The sequence below is a fragment of the Chelonia mydas genome, chromosome 6, assembly GCF_015237465.2.
Source record: "Chelonia mydas isolate rCheMyd1 chromosome 6, rCheMyd1.pri.v2, whole genome shotgun sequence".
Lineage (NCBI taxonomy): Eukaryota > Metazoa > Chordata > Testudines > Cheloniidae > Chelonia > Chelonia mydas.
This window is the reverse complement of record NC_051246.2, coordinates 86,786,196-86,813,904: the sequence shown is the minus strand read 5'-3', so window position 1 is coordinate 86,813,904 and position 27,709 is coordinate 86,786,196. Positions and strand designations below refer to the sequence as shown.

Here is a 27,709-nt window from a genome sequence, read left to right as displayed (position 1 = left end):
TGTCCTGAGAGGCACCACCACCACGGTTTTGACAGCTGGTGAGGGCCTGGCTGTCAGCAAGCGGCCTGATGCAGAGTGGAACCTGGCCAGCACTTTGCATGATGCACCACAGAACCTGGATGCTGACTGGGTCAGGCTGCAGCACGCTTCCCTCCAGCCAGGTTTTAAAAAGTTGCGGGGCATGGTCCCTTTGACTCTCCCATCTCCAGTGCGTATGGGTTTTGGTCCATTCCGATGGAACAGGAGTTGCTGCTGCGGGGTGAGTGTGGGGTGGGCTCGTCACCACTTTATTCAGGTTCACTAGTATTGTGAATACTGTGACCTCCATGCCTTATCCATAAGACACAAACTGGCTATCTAGTCTGACCTCTTGTATATCACAGGCTACATAATTCCACCCACTTACCTTTGCATTAAGTGCAATAGCTTGTTTGACTAAAACATATCGTTCAGAAGGGCATCCAGTCTTGATTTGAAAACATCAAGAGATGGAGAATCCACCCCTTTCTGTGGTAGTTTGTTGAAATGATTAATCACCCTGACTGTGTTGAAGGTTCTTCTTGTTTCTCTGGATCAAGTTTATAGGGCATGATGGTTGAGCAGAGTCTCTGCTGTTATGGGAAGAGAGAGGATAGATAACATTTTTTTCCCTTTTTGGACCTAGCAAAGGGATAAAGGAATAAATAAAAGTTGTGCTGAAATGCTCATTGATTAAATATTCATCAGCTTCCAGGAAGGTTAAACATTTTCAATTTTTAAATTCTTTCAATTTTTTGATGACACATTGTAGAATTTAGTATCAGTTACAGAATTCAATCTGTTCTAATTTGAGCTTTCATGAGGCTCTTCTAATATATTTTTCAGTTTTAGAATGTATGAGCTCCCTCTTGTGGCCCTTTAAAAATTAAGCACTAGAATGATAGAGTGGTGGTAATGACTATGGCTCCAAACCTACTGGTGCTTTTAATAGTTTTCTAGTAGAAATTCATTTTTTAAAATGTTAGCTAAATTGAACTGGATAAAATTTTCAGGGAAATTTATTTTTCAGCTTATAAAATAAAAAAGTACAAAACCCACTTTTTAAGTGAAACCAACTATGTAATAGGTTTCAGAATGGTAGCCGTGTTAGTCTGTATCAGCAAAAAGAACGAGGAGTACTTGTGGCACCTTAGAGACTAACAAATGTATTTGAGCATAAGCTTTCATGGGCTAAAACCCACTTCATCAGAAGTGGTGTACAGGCAGTTTTGTGGTACTGACCTCTTCACTATAAGACAGGTGTGTGTAATAAGGGTCATTGGTTTTCTGATTACATTAAATGTGAGTACATTTTGGGGTGGGAAATAGGTGAAACACAATTCGTAATTTCTTTTCCTTTCCTGACTGAATTTTTGGCAAGATTTGAAAAATGTACTGTCCTCTTGCTAGTAGCTAGCTAATTGAGGACTGGATGAGCATAGATAGATCCACATAGTAGTATTGAAACACAATTATCACACTGCTCGGCTGAATCCTGGTGGTCCAATTTATCTTTGGTATTGGCTTGGATAGTAGGTTTAGGCCTTTGGGCATGTATCTGGCAAATATTGTTGGACCGTGGTCTTTGTCAAAAACCCTGGTTAGAGGGAAATTACATTTCCTTTATTATATTGCAGTAATGTTAATGTGCATCTATTTAAATGATTGTGCATGTGAGATATGATGTTGGGGTTCCCTCTAAAGTGTCACTAGAAATTTCTTCTATCCACACAACAATTACAGTATGAGCAGGTGTAGTGCAGACTTCCCTGAACTACTGTGCCAGTGTGCCTGAAGCCTGATTTTGAGGGACTCTCTTGGAGGTAGTGGAGTAGTTAAATCTTCATGTGAATATGCTGAAAGATTGTTTACAAGAATGCCAATTAATGTTAATTATAATGGTAGTTTTTGTGGTTTGGACAATTATCAACCAATTTACTTTACATAGGATAACCAGCAGCTGTTCGAGAGTAGTTTCTGGCTGTTGTTATCTTGTGAAGTATTTGAAACAATGATACAAAGATGAAAGTTTGTGTATCTAATTGCCAATAACCTGAGCTGACTAGTGCCTCCTTCCCTCTGGATGATCTGTTTTGAAAACATGAACTCTTCATTTCAAACAGTTTGTTTCAGGAGTTAGTATTTTGTAGCAGGGAATATTTTGGGCCTAAACCTTCTTGGAAGAAATCCCTTTTTAAAATGTATGTTTGTATCAGTGTATAGCGGATATTATTTTTCAAAAAGAGCTCACTAGCCGGTTGACCTCCTTTTGGAAATTGTTCATAAATTGATAACCATATCCTGGGACCAAGCAAGATTGACATCTTTTAGAAAGCAGGATGTGTTAGCCTACTTAGCCTGCTTTCCCCATTCAGGGTTCCGAGCTTATAAAAAGGAAGCGGGGCGGAGATATCTCGAGTAGTTCTCTCATTCCTTCTTATTACTGAAAGTGTAGTGAGATTGGCAGCACACTTAATGGCCTCAATTTTTCTCTTGTTGTTTTCCCTCATTCCCCCCCCTGCATGCTTGTATATGGGGAGGAGGGGGTTAGCAAGGACTTCTTTATCATTTTTTGTTTGTTTTTCATTTCATTTTTTAAATTTTTTTTCTGTTCCTTTGCAAGCATTGCCTGGTGTTTAGCCCTCTTGGGCTGCTTTCTTTCCCCAGTGTTGGTTCTCTCCAGATGATTTTTCCTCATAAATATTTCCTATCTTGGATCTGTGACCCCACATGCACGTGTCTAAAGGGGCTAAGAAAGCTTGGTTCAAGCCCTGTGCTTTGCAATTCTCTGATGTCCATTACCAATACTGATGCTCAGTTCCTCTAAGAAGGTAGTTATAATATGGTTTTCCTTTGGCTACCCTTGCAGTCAGTGTTCAGCTTCATTCATTGTCCACAATGGATAATTTTCATAGTGCAGACATGGCTTTAAGAGATTAAACTAAAAAATGTGCACCCAGGAGTGCCAGGGAAGGGAGAAACCTAGTGGCTAAGAATTGTTTATTATATAGTTATGAAACATATTAAATGAGTGTCAATTGATTATAGATTTTGAATAACACACTTAATTTTGTTTCTTTTATAACTAGCACTCATGATAGCAAAGGAATGGATTTGCTTTGTTTGTCATTTGTATATGTGCCAGATGGAGCCTTAATATGTGTCAGGAGATAAATGGGCCATTATTAAGATTAGATACACAGTGGTCATTTTAGCCTTGTTTATTTGGGTCATCAACTATACTAGAGGATGATCTTTTCTAGTATAAATACTTTGGCAACACAAAATCCTTTCCTTTCTTCCTAGATTACTATGAAAATAAACGTAAAAGGTTTCTGTCTCGTTTCTAAGTAACAAAAATAAAGTTCATTTTATTTTAAAAAGATGTTGTTGTTAATTGTCATTTGGATAAAATAAGCACAAAAGCTCTTACTACCAGTGATTTCAAAATAAATTGAAAAAGTATATTTAAGTAAACAAAGCTAAGTCAAGTGTATATAAGACTTAGAAAATTCTAATAATTTACTGGCCTATTTAGTCAAGTTGGTATATATTTAAGGAGGTGAATTAGTCACTTTTACAGATGCGGTAAGGTGTAACTCCTATGTAAAATATAACCATTGTTTCTATTCTGGGATTACAAATGTACTTTTAGAATAATTAATTCAACAAATTTAAACTTTTTGCATTATCAAAGGACCTTCATGTTTATAACTGTCCTTATTTTATTTCAGGTTGCAATGTAAGATTTTGGAAGTCATAGCTCCACATCACAATGGAGTTGCCAATGGCCACATCAACAGTACCGATGAAGACACTATCGTCATCAGTGATAGTGATGATTCAGAAACACACAACAGTTCTGCACAAAATGGGTAAATTACAATTTTTCAAGTGTATCAAATATTTTGATTACATTTTGGAAAATGAGGCTAAAGCAGATTTAGTGGGACTTTTCTTGAAGAGATTTGTCTCAAGCAAAGTGCAGAGGATACGGTATCAGAATATTTAGCCAGCTGAGCAGTCTGAGTGGCTAAAGATTCACAGGTGCCTTATATATTGCGAAATAGGCAATTTAAGTGTATTTAGCCAGAGAGCATTGAAAAAAGAGAATAACTGAGGCATAAGAGGCATTAATCAATTTCAGATTACATTGTCTGTAGGAGGGTAGCGGTGTAGCACTTGGTCTGTTTTCAGAGCTTCTCTTCTCTACTTCTGCTCTGTTTACCAGACTTAAAACTAACATTGTAGAGTTTAATGTGTTTTTTGGACAAAACCTAAAAATACTTGTAAGATTGCAAACACTAATTCAGGGTTGTATTTTAAATAGGGATTTCACTTTAGAGCAAATACGAAAAAGAGAACTCTTCCAGAAGCTATATGGCCCATTATTTTACGTATTTATTTTGATATTTCTATTAGATGAACAGACTTCTGCCTCATGTAGATTTTTAATTGCCAGCTTTTTAATTGCTGACGACCCTGCCCCTGCTCCACTTCTTCCCCCAAAGCCCTGCCTCTGCTCCGGAGCTGCAGCCTGACACGGAGCCTGCCTTCCCTTCAACGAGAGGCAGGGAGGAAGCGGCCCCTGCCGAACAGGGGCTGGCGCGGGTTAATGATCTAGCACCTCCCACCCCCATGCTCGCAGTAACCAGATTTTTGGTGTCCAGTCAGTACATCTGACTGGACACTGCCAGGTCTCCTTTTTGACCTGACAACCCTATCCTCATGACCCAGCTCCTCCTGGACCCTTAATTTAGTGTGCCGTATTTTTCCTGTGCTCCAGGAAAGACTCCAGATTCAGTTTTATGATTTTATATATAAGAGCAAATAGGAAGATCAAGTGGGCTGACTTAAACCGTTACTTGAACTGGTTTTTGAGACTGGGGCAAGGAAAATTACGGAGGAAAATATAAAAGGGAGATAGATTTGAGAATTTGATTTGAGAAAATAGATTTGAGAACAAGGTTCCTCTTTACAATTATTTTGCCAGTCCACGGTGCTGCTGAGCTACAGATTTAGACCACAGTCCTATAAACTGATTGTTGTGGGCAGACCCCTATCCCTGTGTGGAGTCCCATTGACTTCAGTAGTGCTTCAGATGGGTGTAGGGGTCTGTCTAAATAGATCAGCTTGCAGGATCAGGGCCATTACTTTTGAGTAGTCTGAAATTGTTATTACTACAATACAGTTTCTTCCTCATTTTCACAACCTGCTGTTACTTAGAAATATAAGTGGTACTGAATTCATAAACACTGTTCCAGAACCACGCTCAAAACTGTGACAATAAAGAACCAAAGATTTTCAAGTCCCTGCATTGAAGAGACCTAGTCTTATTGTGGCTCTATGAATGGAACTTGGCTAAGCTTCTGTCTTCATGCTTTACGTTTGAAAAGAAATTGTAAATTAAAAAGATATTAATAGTTACTACAGTTTTTTGAATGGAAGAATAATTCTGTAGATACAAAGCCTTATTCCACAGTTTTCTTAGTGTATGTGTGTACATTAGTATCTTAAAAATTTGGTTATGTTTTATGTGTATTGCCATAAATGTTGTGTATTTTCTTCTAAACTTATTACAGTATTATAATGTCTATTACCGTTACACCCAAAAGGCCCAAAAGTAGGGCAAGAAAGAACTGAGATTTACTAAGGATATTTCTGTACGATGGACAAAGTCAGATGGACCAGATTGTGGCCTCAGTTATACTGGTGTTAATTTGGAGTAACTTCATATTGGCAAGTCACTTAGTTTACATGCCTCACTTCCGCTGCTTGTAAAATGAGGATAATTTACTCATCTGTGGGCATGGCTACACTTGCAGATGTAGAGCGCTGTGAGTTAAACCAGCCCTTGGAGAGCACAGTAGGGAAAGTGCTGCAGTGTGTTCACACTGTCAGCTGCAAGCGCACTGGTGTGTCCACATTTGTAGCACTTGCAGTGGCATTGGGAACGGGTGCATTATGGGCAGCTATCCCACAGAGCACCTCTTCCCATTCTGGCGCTGTGGCTTGTGGGAAGGGGGCAGAGGGGTGCGGGGCATTCTGGGTCTTGTCCCAATGCTCCGTGATGCTTCGCTTTGCATCCCAGCAATCCCTTTGCTTCCATCCACATCTGGTGCCATTTTTCAAAGTTTTTTGTACTGCGTGCTCTGTCTTCCCTTTCGGTCTGTGGGAATGGATCCCAAACTGCTGAGGAATATGCTGATGGGTCTCGCCAGCACGTCACGAATGGCAGTCGAGTTACTCCTTAAGCTGCAAACTGACCGTGAGGAGTCCAACGATGATGTCAACTCACATAACGCTTACGACACGAGATTGCTTGTGGCATTCACGGATATACTCACCGCAGTGGAACGCGGCTTTTGGGCCTGGGAAACAAGCACTGAGTGATGGGATCAGATCATCATGCAAGTCTGGGATGACGAGCAGTGGCTGCAGAACTTTTGCATGAGAAAAGCCACTTTCATGGGACTGTGGGCTGAGTTCGCCCCCACCCTGCGGTGCAAGGACACGAGATTGAGAGCTGCCCTGCCGGTGGAGAAGTGGGTGGCTATTGCAGTCTGGAAGCTGGCAACTCCAGATAGCTACCGATAGGTCACTAACCAGTTTGGAGTGGGAAAGTCGACTGTTGGAATCGTGTTGATGCAAGTTTGCAGGGCCATTAGTCGCATCCTGCTCAGAAGAACTGTAACTCTGGGTAACGTGCATGACATTGTCGCTGGCTTTGCACAAATGGGTTTCCCTAACTGCTGAGGGGCGATAGATGGGATGCATATTCCAATTCTGACACCAGCCCACCTAGCCTCCGAGTACATAAATTGGAAGGGGTATTTCTCTATGGTTCTCCAGGAGCTTGTGGATCACCGTGGGCGTTTCATTGACATTAATGCAGCTGGTCCGGAAAGGTGCATGATGCACACATCTTTCGGAACACAGGCCTGTTCAGGAAGCTGCAAGCCGGGACTTTCTTCCCAGACCAGAAGATCACCATAGGGGAAGTTGAAATGCCCATTGTGATCCTTGGAGACCCTGCTTACCCTTTAATGCCGTGGCTCATGAAACCCCACGCAGGGAGCCTTGAGAGCAGCAGGGAGCAGTTCAACAATAGGCTGAGCCGGTGCAGAATGACTGTGGAGTGTGCTTTTGGCTGTTTGAAGGGCTGCTGGCGCAGTCTGTATGGGAAGCTGGACCTGGCTGATGACAGCATCCCCACGGTTATATCCGCGTGCTGTACCTTCCATAACATTTGTGAAGGGAAGGGTGAACGATTCACTCAGGCATGGAACTCAGAGGTTCAACACCTGGAGGCTGAATTTGAACAGCCAGAGAGCAGGGCTATTAGAGGGGCCCAGCACGGGTCTGCAAGGATTAGGGATGCCTTGGGGGAGCAATTTGAGGCAGAAAGCCACCAGTAGTGCTTGGTGCCCTGCATGGGAGTGAAGTGCAGTGGTTCCAATGTTAGTAGGAATCTGTTTTTGCTACATATGATACACTGACTTGCAGTGCCTGTTGCTTTCCTGGGGTAAGGTATCTTTTACTTAATGAAATAATAAAGAGTGTTTTCAAAGCCAAAAAATTCATTTATTGAAAAGAAAATACATTTATTGAAAAGAAACACAACTGCTTGGGAAACAGAAAGGGCAAGGGGGTGGGGTGGGGAACAGTACAATCACAGATTTGCGTATGTCCTGTTATCGTACTCAGCCTTCCTGTCTGGGGTGCTGTTCAATGAGTGCTGCACTTCTGGCTGGCTAAAATGCATGGTGAGGGGGTTGAGTGCAGCAGGTAAGGATCGTAGTTTGCAGGGCTGCGTGGTGAAGCTACAGGTGGCAGAGGCAGCTGGTGGCGATAAGGACCCGGATGTTACTTCATTCAGCATGTCCTCTATGCTTCTTCGTGGCCGCTTCCTGATTCTTTGGAGTCTTTCGGCCATTGATAACAAGGACGGCTGGGATCTCAAGGTTACATCTCTAAAGCCAAAATGCAACACTTAACAGAGGCAGCATTGTTCACACCAGACAGAGCAATGATTCGGCCACACGTAAAGTAGACAAGCACAGTCTACACAATAGCAGGAATTGCCCGTCCCAAAGTGAGCGCACATAACCCACAGGAGCCCCAAAATGGTGAGTAAGCATAGGGACAAGGGGGACTGATTGTTTCACCGCCATACTGTCCTCTGGGGTTCTATGCCTTGGGGAGAGCCAACAGCCGCAGAGGGCCCCTATGCTGAACACTATCACCACATTTTCCACAGGAGTTTGTCCTGGAAGATATCTCGCTGCTGAGGGTGACCTGGGAAGCAAGGGAGGGTCTTCTACTTCAATGCGGCTTCCACCCTGGCCCATATGCAGCTTGCCTGTGTGCAGCAATGGTTCCCCCACCTTTCACGGCACAGTGTCGCGGACATGTTAGCCTTACTGGGACAAGAAGCACAGTAGCTCTGTCAAGGAACCTGCACAAGCAAATTGCACAGTTTCTGCATGAGATCTTTGAAGAGATCACTGAGGCCAATTACCGCGATGTGAGAGAGCACATCAACGCCCTATTCCGCATCTAGGCATGCATGCAGCCCTAATCCTCCTCGCCCCAAGAGCCCACACTGAACAACTTCCTTCCGAAAATAAAAGCCGCTTACTGGGCACCTCCTCTGGTGTTTGTCCTTCCCCAAGAACTGTCCGAAACATGCGACTGGCTACCTTCCTCCTGGCTTGAGAACAGCTCCTGGCTGCATGCATCTAGGGATGCCGGGCTGTCTCCCTCCTCCTCAGCACCCTCGGTCCCGCTTTCCTCCTCCTCCTGCCTTGTTGAACTGGGCTCTGAAGTGTCCATCGTGGTCTTAGGAGTGGATGTGGGGTCAGCCCCAAGTATTGCGTCCAGCTCTTTGTAGAAATGGCAGGTTGTGGGGGCAGCACCGGAGCAGTGGTTTGCCTTGCGGGCTTTGTGGTAGGCATTCTGCAGCTCCTTCACTTTAATCCTGCACTACAGTGCGTCCTGGTCATGGCCCCTTTCCATCATGTCCCTTGATATCTGCCCGAAGGTATCGTAATTCCTACGGCTGGAGCGCAGCTGGGACTGGACAGCTTATTCCCCCCAAACACTGATGAGGTCTAGCACCTCACCATTGCTTCATACTTGGGATCACCTGGCATGTGGAGGCATGGTCACCTGGAAAGGTTTGCTGAGAGCACTTCACGCCTTGCTGAGCAAACAGGAAGGGGATTTTCAAAATTCCCAGAGAATTTAAAGGGCGGGTCTGACGGTTGGTCACCTGAGGGCAGGACAGTAGAGTTCAAAGTGATGACCAGAGTGGCTAGAACAGGCATTGTGGGACACTTCTGGAGGCCGATCAGAGAGCATTAATAGACCAGGATGTCCACACTGGTGCTGCGGCGCAGCAAGCATTATGCTTCTCGTCGAGGTGGATTACCAGGAGCGCTCTAGCCGCGGAGTCCGGGCGCTCTACTTGCCTTGCCAGTGTGGATGCATCATGAATTAGGGCGCCCGGGGCTGCTTTAATGCGCTCTAACTCGCAAGTGTAGCCAAGCCCTGTATAAGGCACTGTGAGGTCTATGGAACAAAAGTGCTTTGGAGTTACAAATTATTAGACCCCAGTTTTGCAATTGACTGCATGCAGACTGGCTTCTTCATGCTCCGAGCACCCCATTGACTTTATTTAGGCTACATAGAGGTGAAGCAGTTCATCCTTGCATTGTCAGTTGCAGGTTTATTAATTATTCAGTTGATGTCAGGGTATGTAACAAGGTTGCTCCTCGTGTAACTAAGCAAATAATGAAGGTAAACCTGTGGAATTTTATCTACTCTTGAATGATGTTTCTAGTGTCATGTAAGGGAGTGTCTGAATATTTAAAGAGAAGCCTTCTATCTTGAAATATGTGCACTCTCCCTGTTACAGGAGTATGAAATTCAAGGGAGGTTATCTTTAAATTTAATACAGATATGGGCTGCAATCCTGGAACTGGCTCTGTGCAGGGAGACCCTTATGTTCAGCCAACCCCATCAACTTTCACCCTGCAGAGCCAGCTGCAGGATTAGGGTTGATAACCTTCCTCACTTGACTTTAATTTTTCTGGATTTTTTTTTTTTTTTTTTTTTTTGAGGGGGAGGAGAGAAACTTCTCATTTTCTATATAGAAAGGCTTGTTTTGGCTTGTTATTAAACAATATTATTATTATTTATTCTTTGCAGCTGTTTTCATTGATGGCATATCTAATCAACATTGCATGATATAAACATAAAGACCAAACTATTTCTATTACTAGAAGTTTAAAAATATAGAATTAAAATATTGAGAATTAGAAGAAATCGCAAAATTGGATAACACCATTAGATCATATCTGCTATTTCAAAATATTAAAAGTTTAAAAGTATTGACCATGTCTCCAAAAGAGCCTACCTGAGTATGCAGTCTTGCCACGAGTTTGTAGGTATTGTGGTCTTGAGTCTCAAACGCTTACTTACACAGGTAGTACTTAAATTTGTGAATAGTCCCATTGAATTGAGTGGGAAGATTTTGCAGTGCTAAACTTTTAGGGATTAAATTTTGTCATGTGTGGAAAACCTTTTCACCATAATATATTTTATGTAAAGTCTGAATGTGTCTTGGGTACTAGTGAATTGTATCTCCGCATAATTGTTCATTGTAGCCTTTCTTCCAGACCATTCATTATTGTGAAAAATAAAACCAAAAATGAGTCTTGATTGAAAATTCTCTTTAGCAGAAGAGGTTAAAGTGCTCAGTTTGTCAGGTTCTTGATTCTCAGTTACATGTGCGTTGCTTCAATTGAAAAGTGAGCAGCCATAGCTGGAATAGGGAGGAAAATGTAAAGATGGTGTGACAGTTACATGTGCATTCTGACAGGTTTCAGAGTAGCAGCCGTGTTAGTCTGTATTCGCAAAAAGAAAAGGAGTACTTGTGGCACCTTAGAGACTAACAAATACGCCCCCTGGCCGACACCCTGAGAGCGAAGGGCTACGAGGTGCAGATGGATGCCCTGATCGAAGTGAGCTGTAGCTCAGGAAAGCTTATGCTCAAATAAATTTGTTAGTCTCTAAGGTGCCACAAGTACTCCTTTTCTTTTTACATATGCATTGTTTCAATTGAAAAGTGAGCAGCCATAGTTGGAATAGGGAGGAAAATGTAAAGATGGTGTAACAAACTGCAGTACTGATAAGAAAATAGTCTTTATTTTCTGTTCCCATTAACATCATTGGGCCAGGGTTATAAAAGGTTATGCCTCATCACATGGTAGCAGTCAATGTCCACTGTCTGCTTTTACAGGAAATGTTATTACTCATTAATTGTTAAGACTGATACATGTTGTATAAAAAAAGAAAGTTACCAGAGGTTACTCTATCACCAGAGGAGTAGTTTGACTGCAGAATCTGTAACTAGTCCAAAAAGTGTGACTTCATGACATGGATCAGATTGAAATTATTTTTTTGAGTTGTTTGTCCAGCCCTAGCTCTAATTCTAGATCTGGTGGGAGCTCAGGGCTGGATTAAAAGGTCTGATGGGCTGAATGTGGCCCGCGGGCCATAGTTTGCCCACCCCTGTTCTAGATAGTTTACTCCAGAGGGAATTCTGCAGCAAAAAAATTAAAAACTATGCACACGATATTTTTAAATTCTGCATATTTTGTCAAAATAACACTATATAATCATGCCAGTGTCAATTAATTTCAAAATACCTATCAGCAGCTATGTCTGTAAAAATACAGACACAAAAATATTCCCCCAACAGTAGAGAGTTAAGGAACCCCTAGGACAACCCAGTTCCTGTTTCTCTGCCCCCTCCCCACGAGAGCCCAGCATGGGGTCAAGATACTACCCCCCAGCCCAGTTGTTCTCCCCCCCCCCCATCCCAGACACTTGCACGCACTCCCTACCCCCACAGAGCCCAGCTGTGGACCCCCTACCCCCACCCCAGGCCCAGCTGTGGGGCACTCCCTATCCACCAGAGTCCAGCCATGGGGCACCCCCCAGCCCAGACACCCACACCCTGTGGAGACCAGCTGCAGGTCCCCCTCAACCCAACCACTTGCATCTCTTTTCCACCATAGCCCAGGTGTGGGGCACTCCCACAGCCCATACACTAACACCTCTTCCTCACGAGAGTTCAACTACGTTCCCGATAAGCTATGTGGCCACGTGGCAGGCTCTCAAGGGCCGTGCAGGCAGGAGGGGAGAGGCATACATGCCCCCCGCCCCCAAGCTGCTGGGGAGAGGAGCCCCTCCATTGGCCTGGCCCAGGTCTGCTGGAGCTGCCAGGGAGAGGCGTCCCTCCCCTAGCCCAGGTGCACCGGAGCTGCCGGGGAGAGGAGCCCCTCACCCGGCCCAGGCCCACTGGAGCTGCTGCGGCCAGGGAGAGACACCTCTCACCCGACCCTGAGCTGCTGCAGCGAGGGCGGGTTGTGAGGGAGTCCTCTCTCCCCTCTGCAGCCCCCGGGCAGCCTGCACTCCAAGCCCCTCATCCCCAGCCCTACCGTAGAGCCCTCACCCCCCCCAATCCTCTACCCCAGCCCTGAGCCCCCCTTGTACCCCAAACCCTTCATCCCCAGCCCCACCCCAGAGCCCACACCCCCAGCCAGAGCCACCCTTAGCCCCCTCTCACACTCCAAACCCCTCAGCCCCACCACATGCATTTTGTTATGTGCACCAATATGAAAGTGATGTCACACATCACCTCCATATTGGTGCACATAACAAAATTCATTCCACACATGGACATAAACAATTAGAGTGAACACTGGAGCACAGGATCCAGAAGGAGAAACAGCGTGATGCTGGGTCCCTGATGCTTGTGTGATGTTTCCTGCATGGCACCTTCTTCTTTCAGGGCGTGCTGGGTCCTGCAGCTGCTGGGAACCCTCCAGCTCCCAACCCTCCCTCGGCTGTGTCTTCTACTTGCGAGCTGGGCTTTGCTGAGTCCAGCAACCTCTAGTTGTGGCCAGCAGTTCTGCAGCCTATTTCTTTGGGAGGAAAGGAAATTTTGTGCATAATGTTAATTTCTGCGCAAATTCTGCAGTGCACAGTGGTGCAGAATTCCTCCAGTAGTAATAGTTACCTTGGAAAGAGCTCCTAATATGCTGTTTCATCTGAACTATACACATTCAGTAAAATATCCACTATCAGAAACCTTTACAGGAGTAGCAAAGTTTCAATGCATTCTTGGTAGCTATGATGTTAGGTATTCCTATCCCGTAAGCTTGAAAGCATTGTCAGTAGGTTACACAAGTTTAAAACCTTGCTGTGCAGATGTCCATGCATAGATAATCAGACTCTGCACTGGGAGAGAAATTCATGTCTTCACCCCATAAAGTAATTTGGGTTTGTGTGGGGCATAAGGGTTTGGGATCTTGGTGTGTGGAATTCATCCCGCCCTGAACCTGCTTGCAGGCCACAAGGCTGCAGTGTAGTTTGTCAATGGCTACAATTTTAGCCTATTGCCTGCATAAATGGCTGCTGCCCTTCTTTATCTCCCACCTAACTGGGAATCTGGCCCCAACAGCCTTTATAGAATATGCTGTGAAGAGGACCTTGTATGTACTCTGGATAGGTAAGTGAATCTTAACCTACCACCTTAGCAGGAGAGGACCTTTATTTTATTTTATTTTTTGCTTTCAGCGCAATATTAGGAACCAGAAGATCTGTTTGTTTTTTTTCCTGACTTCTACACAGATTCTTCACAGTTGTAAATTGGAGATAGTAATACATATCTCAACATGTATGTTACAAGGCTTATTTCATGTTGATAAAGTGTTCTGTAAAATCAAAGTATTATTATTTTGACTTCAATGGCAGAATAATATAATAACTCTCAAAGTTCAGAACTCTTCCATGTGTAACAAAGTAATAACCCCAGTCTCTGCTCTTCTTCTCTAGAGAAGATTTTGCAATACAATAAGATCTGCAAATTCTAACTGGATAGCAGATTTTTGAGCCCTTTTATAAAAATGCAGGGCTCTTCTGTTGAGTCATCTTAGAGTCAGGTGCCAAAACCCTGCTTTAGGATTTAGGGTAATTACTGCTAATTTATGCTAGCAGGTGTGCCTAATTAGCTCCAGACAGGATGTAAAGGAGGTGCCTCTTTGAACTAGAGGAAGCTTAGGACTGAGGATATTTGAGAGGAAAGCCCTAGAAACACCTATACTTGAAGAGGAAGCTAAGGCTGAGAGTTTGTTGTGTTTTTAAGTTCCTCCTAAAGCTGGACGCCAGAAGGGGGTAAGTTTGAAAACTGGTTCAGGGTCTCTGTTCTGATCTGTTGAGGACTGGATAGGGGCTCAGCCTGTTCACACCAATATATATGTTGGTGGAATAAGCTTGTGAAATTGGTCTATATTTCCTTGTCCCAGTCCCCTGATATGGGTGAGGGTTACAAAAGGTTCAGAGCCATATGGGAAAAACTATTCCTTTACTCTAGTTTTCAGTACATTGGGTGTTGGGATTGTGAACCTACTTAAAATGGATAAAGGAGTTTAGAAAACACTCTTAATGCTGCATATTCTGATTGATTTTGTTTTCTACTGGAGTGTTAGACTGAGAAGGTTCCCATTTACTTGAGCCCATCTGAATGAATGGCAGCAAACATGGTGATGTATGGTGGGGGAACTAGCCTGTTCATAATTCATATGAAGGAAGCACTCTAATACAAATTTTTGTTGTTTTAGTTTTCTTACCTTCAGATTATAGAAGATTAATCTAAGTGTGGAAGACCTGATCTCATATGAAAGTCTTCAAGATGTGTCACATCTTGAATCTCAGCAAACTCACTCTGTCAAAAATTATCTTCATACAATCAAAAGAAAATGAAAGGGTCCTTCAGTGCTATCCTGACTAAACTATATTTAATAAATTTCAAACAATATATCAGTACAATATCAGTACTTCTTAAAATCTTGTTAAATTGGGGGTTTATTGACTTCTTAGTTAGCCATAGCAGTCTAGCTGTAAGTGATTTGGACAATTTTTTGATTACCTAAATTTTTATTTGAGAGTATGGTCTGTATGACTTTAGTAGTTTCAAACCTCCACCCTTTAACAGATATTGTTCATTTTATGTATTTTCAACAATTTGGATAAGAGTGCTAGTTCACACGTCCAACAGATATGGTGCCATGAGCAAGGCTAATACCTACCTCCTTTAAGGTAGGGGTGTGTATATTTAAATCAAACAAAACTCTCAAGAAACAATCTGGATTTAAGACTTTATCAGCTGGGAAATCATTTAACCATTGTAAGCAACTTCTTCAGGAGTGGTTTTTGTTTTATAAAGAGAGAGATCCTAAGTCTGGGTAAGAGACCCTTGTTTCTTGTTTTCAGAGGACACTGGCTCCGTCTTATAGGGTTGTTTATCAGTTTGGGGGCTTTTTGTAAAATTTGTCCAATTGTGCATCTGTATCTTGTATATAGTAGAATGCTGGGACAAATTTCAGATCTGTAACCCTTATATAAGATTCCAAAAATCTCTTGCATGTGTTCTTCTAGGAATAAAAATAGTTTCAAGAATGGTAAAAGAAAAGCAAGCTACAAAGGGCAATAGAGTCCATCTTCAAGGATTTCATAAATTCTACAAGGACTGAATGGCATTACAATGTATTGCCAAAAAGATACCAATCCTTCCATGTAATTCATATTCCCATCCAGATCCAATATTAATTTTTGATTTGTCCAGTCCTGTGCCTGCCAAAGCAGTAGCACTTTGAAATTATGGATGAAAAGCACTATTATGAGAGTTAAGTAGTATTATTTAACAATAAAACACAAGATAGTTGAAACAAAATAAAATCAGAACAACTTCACACCACCTAGTTTCTTTGTTGTATGTTTTTTGTATATAAATAGTACCATTATCATTCTGTTTAAAGCATAGTGTCTAATTTTTAATAATCAAATATTGGCTTAGATGTGTTTTGGTGATGCTTAGTCTCACAAGCACAAGCGAAGGAAAGCATCTTCATCTTGGTGATGAACAGGGTCCTAGTTTTCTGTGATAAACCAAAATTCTGTCCAAACAAATGACAACATAAAAATCTGCATTTTTCCACCATTTAAATGAAACACTGAACTTTAGTTTCCCTAGCCACAATAGATATAGGTACCAGTTGAACACAGTTTTATTGATATACAGTAGAACCCTGTTTATCCGAGCCTCCATTATCTGCCTCTCCCGGGGCTAACAGGGCTGGTCTCGGGCAGTCAGCCTCTGTGTGGCTGGGGCTCCAACTGTCAACGCTGCTCAGGGTTGCATACTCGAGCCCCTCCCCATCTTAAAATAAGAGATAGAAAGCTTTTTGCTGATTCTCCTGATTCTCCCAGTATTTGATTATCCAATCTGGCCCTGGTCCCAATTCGATCAGATAAACACGGTTCCACTGTAAATTTAAAGTTTATTCAAAAATCAACCAGAAGAGGGGGAGGTTGTGCACATTGAATAAATGACACTGGTACTTTCAGTAAAATTTAGTTTAATATAATATTTTTTTCTCTGTAAAAACAAAAATTCTGCATTCTTCCATGGGAAACTGATTTCTAGGATCCCTGGTGATGAAAAATACGTAAGCCTTCGTAAGGAAAATATGCTGTCTCTACTGTACTAATTTGTCATAAGAGGTGACTGTTTCTTAGAATGTATCATGACTATCTTTTTGTCAATCAGTTTTTCCAAAAAGTTGAAGTAATGCATTGTCTAGTGAAGCCTCTTCCTATTACAGCAGTATGGTTATTTTCCTCTTTTTTGCTTGATTCATGCCAGTAGCTGATGGTAACAGCATGAACTTTGGAGTATGGACTTAAATTATAAAATAATATTTGTCTTTATTAGACTGTCTTGTTCTGTCTGATTTTAAAACTAAATGCAAGTACACATGTATTTGGCATTTTTATTATTTTGTTTAGAAGTCGGTGAGTTGATTGACATCAGTGGAAGTTATGGGTGCCACTGTATGTGCTAATGTACTTTCCAGAGCCCTGTTGTGTTGGTAAATATAATTACTTTTAAGATCCGTGTTCCAAAATCTGTTTAGAAATGTGATTTTTGTGTTCAAAACACCTTATCATTTTATTTTACTTTTTAGGAAGAAAAAAGCATTAATTGATCCCTCCTTGTTCAAGTACAAAGTCCAGCCTATTAAAAAAGAACTATATGAATCTGTTACTGTAAAAGCATCTCAGATAAGGTAAAAATTACTGTTTTGTACGTAAATTAGAATTTGCAGTGTGCTGGAATTATGCACTGTATTGTCTTCACTATGAGTACTGTATATAGTTCATAGTAAGATTATGTCTGATGAAAATAACTCGGTTTTACTATGTATTCAACACTCATTTAGAAATACTGAAGCCAAACATTCTATCTGTGCCCCCACAGATCTTTTGTATTATTTCTGTAGTATTTGTATTGTAAACTGTATGCATTTTAGCTATATAGACTTTAAATAGTTTGAAACTGGGGAGCTGAGTTTTTAAGCAGTTGACATTTTGACAGGATATAATTGTTGCTCTTTAAAATTGTTAGAGTAAGTCTATTAAAAACCTTCAAACTGTGATAAGTTTTTAAAATCTTTTTTCTTTTTTAAGAGTAAATTGTGCATCAACTTCCATAGTGTGAAATCTGAGGGATTCTAGTGGTATTTGATGTATTAACACTGACTCAGTCTGGAGCTAAATTATATGTACTGTAATCAATCTCGAGTAGCATCAGAAATAGGTGCAATAAGAAAGGAAAAAAAAAATACACAGGCTTGAGAATGGAAGGGATGGTCTTGTGGCTAAAACACTGGGCTGTCACTTGAAACCTGGGTTCAATTGCCAGTTGTGTCACAGACTTCTTGTGACACTGGGCAAGTCATTTAATCTTTGTCCCTGACTCTCTGTCTCTGTTCAGCAAGCACTTAAGCACATGCTTAATTTTAAAGGATGGACTTAAACACATACTTTAAATGCTTTGCTGAACTACGGCCTAGCACAATGGGGCCCCCATCTTGGTCAGGACCTCTAGATGCCATTACAGAACAAATAACTCATATTATTGTTTTTGTTTAATATTGGGAGGAGATCTGCAAAGTCAGTGATACAGAGATGGTTTTTCGTGTGTGTGTGTGTGTGTACACAGTCCTATGAAATCTCTTACTCTTTGTATAGACACATGTTAAGTGATTACCCTGGTTTTAAAACAAAAGTCAAAGTCTGGATATATAAAATAATATTTGTGTACAATTAAACTTTTTTATGTGAATCTTGATTCTCATTAAGATTGTTGAGAACAATAGTTGTCTAAGACCATACTAAATTAAAACTTTACTAAGAAAATAACATCTGATTTCTGCCTTCTGACACACTGTTTCTGTGTTCTTATCTGAAGTGTGATCTGTAAATTTACATTAGTTATAAATGAATGTAGATTGACTTTAGTTGGTAATGTTGCTTTTTTTTTGTTTTTGTTTTGTTAAACACACCATAGCCGGAGGAAACATCTCTTTTCTCGTGATAGACTTAAACTTTTTTTGAAACAACACTGTGAACCACATGATGGAGTCATTAGAACTAAGGTAAATAAGTGGTTAAATTGTTTGTAGAAGAGAGAGAGCATTATAATCTAGAAATATGATTATATGAACTCACATTTCCTCTTCTTAGACTTTTTACTGAAAAGAAAGTTAGCTGCTCTCATTATAAAGTATTATTATTATTATTATTATTTATTATTTATTTTACTAGGTGAAAATTTTAGTAGGTTTGGCTGATGAAAGCAGAAAACTATACAGCTGGTGTGTTCTTTAAGCTATACAAAATTCAGTGAGTAAGACATGGCACAATAAGCTAGTGTCACTCTACTATAATGTCTCTCTTCAGATAAAATGATTCAGGGCTTGTCTTTACTGCAGCAGTTCAAGTTAATACACTTGAGTTACCCCATGTGAAATAACCTCGCTCGAGTGAGGGACATCTGTGCTGGCAGTTACAGTGCTGCTCAGAGAGCACAGAAGGAAAACTGCTGTTGTGTGTTCACGCTGTCAGCTGCCTGCGCAATAGCGTGTTCACACTAGCGGCACTTGCAGCGCTATTCGGAGCGGTGCACTCTGGGCAGCTATCCCACAGAGCACCTCTTTCTCTTTTGCCACTAAGACTTGTGGGAAGGTGGAAGGGGTTGCAGGGCATCCTGGGTCCTGTCCGAATACCCAATTATGCACTGCTTTGGATCCCAGCAATCCATGTGCTTCTATCCACATTTGGCGCCATCTTTCAGCTGTTTGTATACTGTGCACCCTGCCTCTTCGATCTGCAGGAATGGATCCCAGACTGCTGACCAGTATGCTGCTCGCTCTGACCAACACTCTGACCTTAAATTACAAAGGCAACAGGAGTTTGACATTGATCTCGCCATGCGTAGTAGCTACGACACAAGATTGCTTGTGGCATTCATGGAGGTGCTGACCACAGCGGAACACTGCTTTTGAGCTCAGGAAACAAGCACTGAGTGATGGGAATCACATTGTGATGCATGTCTGGGATGACGAGTAGTGGCTGCAGAACTTTTGCATGAGGAAAACCACATTCATGGGACTGTGTGGTGAGCTTGCCCCAGCCCTGCGGCGCAAGGACACAAGAATGAGAGATGCCCTGTTGCCAGAGAAGCGCATGGCGATTGCACTGTGGAAGCTGGCTACTTCAGACTGCTACTGATCAGTCGCTAAACAGTTCGGAGTGGGAAAGTTGACCGTTGGACTCGTGTTGACGGAAGTGTGCAGCACCATTAATCGCATCCTGCTCTGAAAGACCATGACTTTGGGCAACATGCGTGACATTGTGGATGGCTTTGCACAAATGGGCTTCCCTAACTGTGGAGGGGTGCACTCCAGTTCTGGCACCAGACCACCTAGCCACCGAGTACATTAATCGCAAGGGGTATTTCTCAATGGTTCTCCAGGCGCTTGTGGATCACCGTGGGCATTTCACAGACATTTACGCAGGCTGGTCCGGAAAGGTGCGTGATGCACTCATCTTTCAGAACACTGGCCTGTTCAAGAAGTTGCAAGCAGAGACTTTCTTCCTGGACCAGACGATCACCGTAGGGGAAATCGAAATGCCCATTGTGATCCTGAGAGACCCCACCTACCCCTTAATGCTGTGGCTTATGAAGCCATACACGAGGCCACTTGACAGCAGCAAGGAGCAGTTCAACAACAGGCTGAGCAAGTGCAGAATGACTGTTGAGTGTGCATGTGGCCGTTTAAAAGACCGCTGGCGATGCCTGTATGGGAAGCTGAACTTTGCCGATGACACTATTCCTGTGCTTATAGCTGCGTGCTGTACCCTCCGTAATATTTGTGAGGGGAAGGGTGAAAGCTTCACCCAGGGCTAAACTGCAGAGGCTCAGCACCTGTAGGCTGAGTTTGAACAGCCAGAGACCAGAGCTGTTAGAGGGGCACAGTGTGGGTCCATAAGGATCAGGGATGCCTTGAGGGAGCAATTTGAAGGTGAAAGCCCCAATATTTGTTGCTGTGCTCGGGATTGCAGTGCTTGTAATGCTAGGAGGTGATTGGTGCATATGAGGCAAGAAGGGGGCTTAACATTGTCTGTTGCTTTGCAGTGCTCTTTTTGCTTTCACTTATAAAATAAAGATTGACTCTCTCCTCTGGTTGTTGTCTTTTAATAAAACAATTGTGTTGGTTTGAAAGCAAACAAAAACATACATCAGCAGGGAGGGGGATGGGGGGGGGGGAAGGAAGGTCTCAAGAGGAGGAGGGGTTCTGAGATGGCTACAGATCTGTGACTGAGGAAGGTCTCAAGAGGAGGAGGGGTTCTGAGATGGCTACAGATCTGTGACTGTCCAGGGATCATACCCAGCCTTCTCCTTTGGAGTACAATGCAGCTGGTGCTGTACTTCAGTAGGGCCAAATTGCAGAGGGATGGGTGTTGAGTGAAGTGGGTAGTGGGAGTCCACAGTGCTGGACTGCAAAGAATAGAATGCTGCAGGTAGAGAGTGAAGCCAGGAGGTTGATAACAGTGGGTTGGCGGTGGGGGCATGGGAAGCAACAGCAGCTGCAGGGGAGGGCAGGCACGGAGCTGCTTGGTTTGCAGTGCTAGTATCCCCTGGAGTGTGTGTCCACTTGGTGCTCCATAAAGTTTAGAGCCACTCTGTGGCCTCTTTCTGGTGTGCTGCATTCTCCTTTCGCTTCCTCTTCTCGCTGCCCCGCCACTCCTTCAGTTCCTGTTTCTCGGCGGCGGAGTGCATTATAACCTCACGGAGAAAGTCCTCCTTCGTTCTTTTTGGCCACTTTCTAATTCTGCACAGCTGTTTCGCCGCTGATAACAAAGAGGGAAGCTGGGCTCCCAAGGTCATCTCTGTGAAGTTTAAATGCAACATTTTACAGAAGCAGTATTGTTTGCAACACAGACAACACTGATTCAGTGCTTTAAAACACAGCCACTATTCACACACCTGTCACTAACTGGCTGACCCCAGGCAAGCACACAAGCTACATTACTGCCAAAATGGTGAGTAGCCTCAGGGGCAGAGTAAATCACTCTTCTGGGACCCTGCTGAACAATGTGCATGTGGCTCTTGGGGAGAGCCAGCACTGTAGGAGGGCCTGATAATCATTTCTGTCCCCACACTTTCCACAAGATGTGATCATTATGGAAGATATCTCGCTGCTGAGGGTGAGCAGGGAATCAAGGGAGGGTCTTCTCCAAGCCTGTGGCTTCTGCACGGGACCTATGTGGCTTGCCTGTGTGCAGCAATGGTGTCTCCCCCACTCCCCACCCTTCCTGTGACGGCAGAGTGGCACAGGAAAGTTACCCTTAATGGGGCGAGAAACAAAGCAGCTCTGTCGAGGAACCTGCAGTAGCGGATTGCCCAGTATCTCGTCCATCCTCCCCGTGGAAGGAAAAGGCCTGGGTAGAGACCATCGAATCGTGGAAGTCAACGAATGGCTACGCAGGTGGTGTCGGAGAGAAGGCTTTGGATTCTTTGACCATGGGATGGTGCTCCAAGAAGGAGGAGTGCTAGGCAGAGACGGGCTCCACCTAACAAAGAGAGGGAAGAGCATCTTTGCAAGCAGGCTGGCTAACCTAGTGAGGAGGGCTTTAAATTAGGTTCACCGGGGGAAGGAGACCAAAGCCCTGAGGTAAGTGGGGAAGTGGGATACCGGGAGGAAGCACGAGCAGGAGCACGTGAGAGGGGAGGGCTCCTGCCTCATACTGAGAAAGAGGGGCGATCAACGAGTTATCTCAAGTGGCTATACACAAATGCACGAAGCCTGGGAAACAAGCAGGGAGAACTGGAAGTCCTGGCACAGTCAAGGAATTTTGATGTGATTGGAATAACAAAGACTTGGTGGGATAACTCACATGACTGGAGTACTGTCATGGATGGATATAAACTGTTCAGGAAGGACAGGCAGGGCAGAAAAGATGGGGGAGTTGCACTGTATGTAAGAGATCAGTATGATTGCTCAGAGCTCAAGTATGAAACTGCAGAAAAACCTGAGAGTCTCTGGATTAAGTTTAGAAGTGTGAGCAACAAGGGTGATGTTGTGGTGGGAATCTACTATAGACCACTGGACCAGGGGGATGAGGTGGACAAGGCTTTCTTCCGGCAACTCTCAGAAGTTACTAGATCTCATGCCCTGGTTCTCATGGGAGACTTCAATCACCCTGATATTTGCTGGGAGAGCAATACAGCAGTGCACAGACAATCCAGGAAGTTTTTGAAAAGGGTAGGGGACAATTTCCTGGTGCAACTGCTGGAGGAACCAACTAGGGGCAGAGCTCTTCTTGACCTGCTGCTCACAAACCGGGAAGAATTAGTAGGGGAAGCAAAAGTGGATGGGAACCCCGGAGGCAGTGACCATGAGATGGTTAAGTTCAGGATCCTGACACAAGGAAGAAAGGAGAGCAGCAGAATACGGACCCTGGACTTCAGAAAAGCAGACTTTGACTCCCTCAAGGAACTGATGGGCAAGATCCCCTGGGAGAATAACATGAGGGGGAAAGGAGTCCAGGAGAGCTGGCTGTATTTTAAAGAATCCTGATTGAGGTTACAGGGACAAACCATCCCGATGTGTAGAAAGAATAGTAAATATGGCAGGCGACCAGCTTGGCTTAACAGTGAAATCCTTGCTGATCTTAAATACAAAAAAGAAGCTTCCAAGAAGTGGAAGACTGGACAAATGACCAGGGATGAGTATAAAATATTGCTTGGGGATGCAGGAGTGAAATCAGGAAGGCCAAATAACACCTGGAGTTGCAGCTAGCAAGAGGTGTTAAAAGTAACAAGAAGGGTTTCTTCAGGTATGTTAGCAACAAGAAGAAAGTCAAGGAAAGTGTGGGCCCCTTACTGAATGAGGGAGGCAACCTAGTGACAGAGGATGTAGAAAAAGCTGAAGTACTCAATGCTTTTTTTGCCTCTGTCTTCATGAACAAGGTCAGCTCCCAGACTACTGCACTGGGCAGCACAGCATGGGGAGGAGGTGACCAGCCCTCTGTGGAGAAAGAAGTGGTTCGGGACTATTTAGAAAAGCTGGACGTGCACAAGTCCATGGGGCTGAATGCGTTGCATCCGAGAGTGCTAAAGGAGTTGGTGGATGTGATTGCAGAGCCATTGGCCATTATCTCTGAAAACTCATGGCGATCGGGGGAAGTCCCAGACGACTGGAAAAAGGCTAATGTAGTGCCCATCTTCAAAAAAGGGAAGAAGGAGGATCCTGGGAACTACAGGCCAGTCAGCCTCACCTCAGTCCCTGGAAAAATCATGGAGCAGGTGCTCAAGGGATCAATTCTGAAGCACTTAGAGAAGAGGAAAGTGATCAGGAACAGTCAGCATGGATTCACCAAGGGCAAGTCATGCCTGACTAATCTAATTGCCTTCTATGACGAGATGGTTCATCCACTGCTTCATCCACTGGTTCTGTGGATGAAGGGAAAGCAGTGGACGTGTTGTTCCTTGACTTTAGCAAAGCTTTTGATACAGTCTCCCACAGCATTGTTGCCAGCAAGTTAAAGAAGTATGGGCTGGATGAATGGACCATACGGTGGGTAGAAAGCTGGCTAGATCATCGGGCTCAACGGGTAGTGATCAATGGCTCCATGTCTAGTTGGCAGCCGGTATCAAGTGGAGTGCCCCAAAGGTTGGTCCTGGGGCCGGTTTTGTTCAATATCTTCATAAATGATCTGGAGGATGGTGTGGCTTGCACCCTCAGCAAGTTTGCAGATGACACTAAACTGGGAGGAGAGGTAGATATGCTGGAGGGTAGGGATAGGATACAGAGGGACCTAGACAAATTGGAGGATTGGGCCAAAAGAAATCTGATGAGGTTCAACAAGGACAAGTGCAGAGTCCTGCACTTAGGACGGAAGAATCCCATGCACCACTACAGACTAGGGACCGAGTGGCTAGGCAGCAGTTCTGCAGAAAAGGACCTAGAGGCTACAGTGGATGAGAAGCTGGATATGAGTCAACAGTGTGCCCTTGTTGCCAAGAAGGCCAATGGCATTTTGGGCTGTAAAAGTAGGGGCATTGCCAGCAGATCGAGGGACGTGATCGTTCCCCTCTATTCGACACTGGTGAGGCCTCATCTGGAGTCCTGTGTCCAGTTTTGGGCCCCACACTACAAGAAGGATGTGGAAAAATTGGAAAGAGTCCAGCGGAGGGCAACAAAAATGATTAGGGGACTGGAACACATGAGTTATGAGGAGAGGCTGAGGGAACTGGGGATGTTTAGTCTGCGGAAGAGAAGAATGAGGGGGGATTTGATAGCTGCTTTCAACTACCTGAAAGGAGGTTCCAAAGAGGATGGCTCTCGACTGTTCTCAGTGGTAGCAGATGACAGAACAAGGAGTAATGGTCTCAAGTTGCAGTGGGGGAGATTTAGGTTGGATATTAGGAAAAACTTTTTCACTAGGAGGGTGGTGAAACACTGGAATGCGTTACCTCGGGAGTTGGTGGAATCTCCTTCCTTAAAAGTTTTTAAGGTCAGGCTTGACAAAGCCGTGGCTGGGATGATTTAATTGGGGATCGGCCCTGCTTTGAGCAGGGGGTTGGACTAGATGACCTCCTGAGGTCCCTTCCAACCCTGATATTCTATGATCTCCACGAGAGTTTCCTGGGGCTCGCCAAGATCTGACTGCTGTGACTGGCTGGGGTCCTCCAGGGTAGGAAAGAGCTCCTGACTGCCTGCATCTCTGGCCTCTGAGTCATCCTCTGCCTCTGGTTCTCCCTCCCCCTCTTCATCCAAGATTTCCTCCTCCTGGCTTGGTCCACTTTCAACTGGCACGTGAGCTAGCGGACTATCCCCAGGGGCCTTCGCAGTGGAGGTGGGGTCGCCAGCAAGTATCATGTCCAGCTCTTTGTAGAATCAGCAGCTTGTGGGCGCAGCACCGTAGCAGCAGTTTGCCCCCCGCACCTTGTGGTAGGCGTTCTGCAGCTCCTTCACTTTTATCCTACACTACAATGTGTCCCAGTCGTGGCCCCTTTTTATCATGAAATCTGTCCATAGGTATCATAATTCCTATGGCTGGAGTGCAGCTGGGACTGCACTGCCTCCTCTCCCCAACTACTGATGAGGTCCAGCAGTTCGGCATTGTTCCAACCGGGGGATTGCCTGGTGCATGGAACAGGCATGGCCACCTGGAAAGATGTGCTGAGACCATTGCACACATCACCGAGCAAACAGGAAGAGGACTTTCAAATTTGCAAAGGAATGTACAGGGTGGGGATGACAGTTGGTCACCTGAGGGCCGGGCAGTAGAGGTCAAACCTATGACCAGAGAGGTGAGAACAGGCATGGACACCTCCCGGAGGCCAGTCGCAGCACTGTAATTGCCACGGAGTCTACATTGGCACCGCAGCACTGTAGCCCTAGCACAGAAAGCTCTGTGCCTCTCGTCAGAGTGATTTGTGGTGGGTTTGTTTTGTTTTTTTTTGTATAGTGCTACAGCTGCGCAGTTTGTGCGCTCTAAGTGGCTTGGCAGTGTGTACATCTTGGGAATTACAGCGCAGAAAGCTGCTTTCCTGCGCGGAAAGTCGCCAGTGTAGACAGGGCCTGAGAGCGACTACACTGAAACAACTCTCAAACTATGCAGTGTGTTTAGATTAGCAGACTGATTGGGTTAACAGTTGATGACCTGTTGTAATTTATGCACTGGGGATGGAGCAGTTTAATTACCTCTGTCAGCAGCACTCCAGTTTCAATCCACCCTCCCTGGGAGATCAACTAGCTCAAGTTTAAAGCACCCCTTAATTTGAGCTACAGATTTGAATGTGTGGATTAGGAGCAAAACTCAAGTTACAGCTCTAGTTAATTATGTAGTAAAGACAAACCCTAAATCTGTAACATTAATGAGACCTGTGTGTGTGTAGGGGTCCAACTGACCTCAGTGGGCCTTGGATCAGGCCCTAGATCAGGGGTTCTCAAACTTCATTGCACCGTTACCCCTTCTGACAACAAACATGACCCCAGGAGGGGGGACTGAAGCCTGAGCCCACCCAAGTCCCATCACCTTGGGCAGGGGGACCAAAGCCAGGAACTGGTAAAACTCAGAACTCTAAAGGTTTGCGGTGAGATTCTGTGCTGCGTCTCTTAGATGTGGAACATGGAATTCACACTACAGAGGACGGGGGGTTAAGGCCACCTTCCAATCCTGTGCTCTTCTGTGGCTGAAGGGTCCCTCCATGTAATTTAGGCACCAAAGGCTGTCTAAGTTATGGCAACTTTCTAGCCTGCCCTTTTTCCTTCCTGTAGCACGGCCCAGAATCTCTGGAGTGCTGTGCTGATCCCACTCTGGATACACTCCTTCTAGCCCCACACATGCCTTTACTTGCAAGAGGTCCTTGGAAGATAGCCCAACTGCTGTCTTCCGCTGTGCCAGTGCTGGGTGAATCTTCTCCTGGACACACATGGGTTTTAGAGCCTTTTTACATTGCTCAAGCCCTTTTGTGTGGTGTAAAGGGACCAGAGTGAGGGTTAGACTCTCCTCTCTGAATTCCAGTGTTGACAGAGACGTAAGAGAAACACACATTTGTGTTAAGTTAGTTCAAAATGAATTTGTAATTTTAAAGTCTCTGTGTACATTATGTTGTGGCCAAGTTCTGCCTTCAGGCATACGTGCACTATTCCCATTACATTCGGTGGGAGCTGCAAGATAGTTTGAGATCTCAATCTCTTATTAATCTGTCTCTCTCTGTATTTTTGCTGGATTAATTCTGCATTTGAACCGTTGTAGAAGAGTGGTGTGTTGTTTTTTTTTTTTTTTTCCCCTTGAGCTAACAAATATTCATTTAGTTACTTTCATTGTCTTTCTGAAAGCATGGTTTCCTAATTAGGTAACTTCATAACAAATATCTGTACTTTCATATTCCCGTATTAAGGCAATGTCACTTGCAAAATACAAGATAGCAGAACAAGATTTCTCCTACTTCTTCTCTGATGACCCACCTACATTTATCTTCAGTCCCGCAAACAAAAGGCGAGGGAGGCCTCCAAAGAGGATATCTATTAGTCGTGTAAGTAATCACAAAAACTGAACTACTTCGGTCTTGAAAATGAATTGGGGAAATTTATGATCTCTTGTATATCTGGCATAAAGTAGATCTTGTCTTACATTTGGGGACACAAACAGAGAGCAAGCATGATATTTAACCTTTTAATTTCAACAGGTGGTGGAA

General features: G+C 44.0%; 1 protein-coding gene across 8 annotated transcripts in view; it reads left to right on the top strand.

Annotated features, from left to right (window-relative positions):
• Positions 1-27,709, top strand: part of BAZ1A (bromodomain adjacent to zinc finger domain 1A) — a 115,077-nt gene that overhangs the window by 29,102 nt on the left and 58,266 nt on the right. For 5 of the 8 annotated variants that reach the window (XM_037900594.2, XM_027827556.3, XM_007065259.4 and 2 more), the window contains exons 3-6: positions 3,753-3,893; positions 17,118-17,219; positions 18,503-18,590; positions 27,413-27,547. In XM_037900594.2, the coding sequence (XP_037756522.1) occupies positions 3,753-3,893; positions 17,118-17,219; positions 18,503-18,590; positions 27,413-27,547 (466 nt within the window). Of the gene's footprint in view, positions 1-3,752; positions 3,894-14,161; positions 14,266-17,117; positions 17,220-18,502; positions 18,591-27,412; positions 27,548-27,709 lie in introns of those variants that run through there. The other 3 variants (XM_043548204.1, XM_043548203.1, XM_043548202.1) reach the window with 2 other exon arrangements.